Source organism: Penaeus monodon, chromosome 28, assembly GCF_015228065.2.
Source record: "Penaeus monodon isolate SGIC_2016 chromosome 28, NSTDA_Pmon_1, whole genome shotgun sequence".
In the NCBI taxonomy this organism is placed as follows: Eukaryota; Metazoa; Arthropoda; class Malacostraca; order Decapoda; family Penaeidae; genus Penaeus; species Penaeus monodon.
This window is the reverse complement of record NC_051413.1, coordinates 23,028,282-23,032,672: the sequence shown is the minus strand read 5'-3', so window position 1 is coordinate 23,032,672 and position 4,391 is coordinate 23,028,282. Positions and strand designations below refer to the sequence as shown.

Sequence of the window (4,391 nt, the reverse complement as noted above, 5' to 3'; positions counted from 1 at the left end):
GAAACATTGTGAATGATTATAAATAATGATAAAAAATGTCAGCTATATTGTGGTCACTGTAAAGAAATTACATACTTGTAGAAACTAACGCTGAGACTCTCACTCACTTCATCATCCATTATTCCCTTCAGGCCTATCAAGCGACTAATTTCAGGAAAACCAACATATGGATCTGACTGGTTGTATAAGTAGCAAATGCCATGGTCCCGCCCACGTGGTAACTTGAAGGGACCCAGATCCCAGTCCAAAGGGCTGTGCCCTCGTCTGAAGAGCTTGTCTCGCCACATGTAATTATTTTGACGTTCAAAGTTATGTTTGTGGTTGTGATTGCTGAAGTGTAAGAACTGTTTGGCATAGCTTCTAAACAAGCGGTTTATATTTCATTCCATATACATAGGTACATATACTCAACTGAGTCAAAGTATTCCATTTGGCTTGCATGGAATTTTGCAATGGCTCTACTTACTTCTTGTGTAAGAAGGTGTCCACAACGAGGAGCATTCTGGTTAATTTCCCCTCGCAATACTTTGATATCTCTCCTTTGCTGTAGTACGATCGAATGGGTTTCTGAACAGGGAAGACAGTTCAGAGTGCTCGGTGACTTACCCACCCCCGCTTAATCTAAGTCTCCACAGTACTTCTGAAAGAAAAAATGAAGTCGTTATCAACTTGAAATTAGGAAATTGACGAGTGAGAGACAAAGCATCTACATTATTCAGTCGTAGATGGTCTTTTATAGAATAACTATCCTCATAACCATATAGAATATTCGTGAGAAGCTTCCTGGAAATGATTTGCTTTCCAAAAGGGAAAAAAGGTAATTGAAGATGATCGTAAAACGCTGACTTTTTATGAGATTAATTATAAAAACCAAATTACGCCAAATTACGTACCGCAACCTGACTGTGTCCAAAACGGAATGCAGCAGTTTGCCAAACTCGGCACTGATTGCCAGCACTTATCGAGGGATCATAAAAAATGGTAATTTAGAGAAGGTAAGACGCCAAATGGATCCACCTGAAAATGTCTGAAGGAAACCGAAACATGACTGTTTAGCTTAGACGATTAGACTGTATTAAGAACTACTATCAGCAATTGTTATAAATAAATATGATACATAACCAAGATAGGAGTGAGATACTCTCTGTAAGGTTACCACTTGAGCTGAGCCCCTACGCTCCTGCTAGCTTCCTGGAAAACGCTTTTCATCATTCCATTAGGATTGTGATGCTTTAGCTTCAGCTGCTATATTGGTTGTGATGACGTGCCCCACAGTGTGAAACCTGTCAGCAAAATTTGCTCGTTCACGTCTCATGTCTCCTGTGACCGGGACAATGTTAGTACTGAGCTCTTGATCAAATACCATCAGTATACATACGACACACTCGGTACTAACATTAATTCTCTGTCACATAACCCTCAGAAGTCCTATACATACACAGCACACTCGGTATTACATTATTCCTGACTAGTCTTCGTTTACGAATATCTTATAGTGCTCAAATTCCATACAGCCCACAGTGACAGGAGAGAAGACGCTCACCAGCGCGGAAACAGAACTGGCCCAATCAGCTTTTATCCTCCCTGTTGCACCCCCCGGCGTTTTTGTTAGGTCTGTGTTTGCAGAAGACGACTCTTTGCCCTCTTGGCACTGAGAAGAAGAAGGATGCTTCTTCACAAGACTGGCTTGTCGTCTTTCATTGTATAAATATTTGCTATGTAAGTGTTGATATCATTCAACATGCAGCCGTGCATTAAGATTTTAAATTTTTTACTTCTTAGCTGAATATCTTTCGATCCCGAGTTCATAATGAACTGTATTGTCGCTTTGTTCGTCCCATCGCCCTGAAATCATTTCCTCGTCCTTACTTGGCGATCAGCAGAGACCATCCTCCATCGTTATCAGTGAGTTCATCATCTCGTCATCTGTGCCATAGATCGAGAGCCGTCATGTATGCGTCTTCTCGTTCATCCTGCTCTCGATGACCTGAAGGAGTTATTTCTTGAGACGCTATTCTATCAACCAATTTATGGTTTAGAAATGTATATAGTCAGTTATCGAATTTATTTGTATTTTGCATGAATTACTTTCAGAGAAGGACGAGGAGAAAGACAAGGCAACAAATCAGCATAGCAGGGACTTACCACATTTTCCAAAGTATTTAAAATTGCACAATTGCCAAGGAAACACACCGACTAGTTTGTGAGAGAAGAGCCGGATCAAAACGACTCACCGAAATGGCAGCGCGGGGCAGACGCTGAACGGATGAACTCCATGCACGTCTGGTTGAACTGGGAGTAGAAAGGGTCGTCTGCAGGGATGGGAATTGGTGCACACTCAGGGTGGGCAGTGGTGTCGCCCAGGGCCTCGGGACAGCACGGAATCGCCTCCCCATTCTCACCTGGAAAAAAATTGTCCTATTCATGTACTCTACTCTATATGTAAATAGAAGTGTTTGCATGACCTTAGCCTGTAATACACATTTCTGAAATGATCTACAAAAAACGTTTCATAAACATCAAAGAAACAAAAACAAGCATTGTTATTTTGCAGTCATCTATTCTTATTTGTACATAACACTTTTATGCTAAAATATCGACCATCTCCCGAGCCTACCTCCCAAATCACAGGGGCAAAAGTCAGGTCGTGGTCTAGAAATTGCCCATAGGTCATGAAAAGGACTGAGAGGGAATGAAGCTGGTCGTTCGGTTTAGGGTGCATGGCCGTGGAGCTGACAAGGCGGGCACTGGGCAGGGCCGACTCATCCTGGGCAAGGCGCATGCTCGACACTCCTGCAAAGTAATAGTATGGTATGCGTGATGTACATAAATAACTTAGCATCACATACTACAATATTATTGGTTATACAGTTCGTGCTATTAAGTGCAAGTAACAGTTAGAGAACACATGGTATAGAATTGTTTGTATTTGGGCAGTTCATTAGCCCCATATTTTGCATATTAGGGCGAAGGAGATACAACGATAACTTAAGAATTCGAAAATCAAGGCCTTCATTCTAAAAAGCAGACACACCCACCGTCACCATAGCTCGGCGGAGCTAAGCGGCGGAAGGGGCTGAAAGTGGCTCCCCAATCTGGATTTTCAAGATTGTTGCAGGTGCCGTTAGAAGACCTGTAGGTGTGTATTCACAGAGAGGTTTCGCCGAGGTTTCGTCACCGTCCCGACCAAAACAGTCAAAGTTCAGTCATGTCGCTGAGTTTGAGTCTGGAAAAGAAAAGCCATGGTTCCTCCTTACTAATGGCCATCCACTTGTAACTAAGGCAAAGAGAACTACAACAAGTTGCTTATAAGAAATCAGTGACAAAGGTTCCTCAAGAACAACTCACTTGTTCTTGAGGAAAGAAGTGGCTTGGTCCATCGTGTAGCCTTTCTTGGATAATTGGCTGGAACGTGGGGAAGACCTCCTGAATATGGCTTGATGTATGTATGCGGCGGAATCACGAGGTAAGCTCATATTCTTGCTCTTCAAATTTCGGGTAATCTGGTCTTTTTCCGCCAGCATCGAATCTCCATATGCCATGCTTTGGCTGTCGAAGCAAATGATGTTTTCTTAATGCAATGGATAAACTAAATTATATCCTTTTAGCTTGTGACGTTAGAGCTTGGGAAGCTTTGTCTCAAAAATTGCAAAAGAGAAATGGATTCAAAAAGAATTTATGGAAATAATCTAAAATATCTTTACCTTGTATCCTCTGACGAAATCTGAATGTCAGACGGTACGTGAGTTTTCCACGATATTTCAGTCGATGGAAATGCACTCTTCTGATTTTCTTGCCAGTGCCTCTTGTACCAAATGTTGTCTGAAAAGCATTGATACGTTAACCTTTAACTTCTCATTAGGGGACGAATTATCAGATACTGAAGAAAGAAAACGAAAGCGATTGGAAAAAAAGTTACTTGCTACTACAACACTGAAAAAGGATGTAGCACCAAATTTAGCTAAACGAAGTATATGCATAAACGCATGTAGCAACAGGGATGTTCATTCTAACCTTTCTGAATTGATAAGTTCAGGTAATGCCCATCCAGCACCACAGCCAAAGCTATGAGTACAGCAGCCTGCATCATCCTGGGAAGTATATAACGTTGTTAAGTGGCGTTTCGTGTAAGTTTATTTTCATCTTTTATCCATAAATTATGTTAGAACTTTTATAGAAATAACCATATACAGGCGTGCACAACGTAGATACATAACTTTTTATATTTCACGTTTTTTTAAGACATGGATAATTTTGATTGCGCAATTCAGTGGGAAATAGTCTAACACGGTGATATCATGTTTTGGAGTATTCATTCTATTACTGACTGTTCTAATGTGCTGTATTCATTTACTCATGTCCCTGCGGTTGATAACGCAGCTAAATTCACA

At 41.2% G+C, this 4,391-nt stretch overlaps 1 protein-coding gene across 1 annotated transcript; it reads right to left on the bottom strand.

Moving 5' to 3' along the window:
• Positions 1-3,195: 3,195 nt before the first annotated feature.
• LOC119591103 lies at positions 3,196-4,137 on the bottom strand. The gene is made up of 4 exons (XM_037939820.1): positions 4,015-4,137; positions 3,705-3,822; positions 3,349-3,549; positions 3,196-3,226 (listed from the first exon to the last, which is right to left on the bottom strand). The coding sequence occupies exons 1-4, from the start codon at positions 4,088-4,090 to the stop codon at positions 3,196-3,198; spliced, it is 426 nt and encodes a 141-aa protein (XP_037795748.1). The 5' UTR covers positions 4,091-4,137.
• Positions 4,138-4,391: the final 254 nt, after the last annotated feature.

Excerpts from the sequence above, each read along its gene's own strand:
- LOC119591103 (XM_037939820.1), bottom strand. The coding sequence starts at position 4,090 with ATGATGCAGGCTGCTGTACTCATAGCTTTGGCTGTGGTGCTGGATGGG. Across the intron at positions 3,823-4,014 it reads GAACTTATCAATTCAGAAAG|ACAACATTTGGTACAAGAGG; the intron begins GTTAGAATGAAC and ends AATGCTTTTCAG. Across the intron at positions 3,227-3,348 it reads ACTTCTTTCCTCAAGAACAA|ACTCAAACTCAGCGACATGA; the intron begins GTGAGTTGTTCT and ends TTTCTTTTCCAG.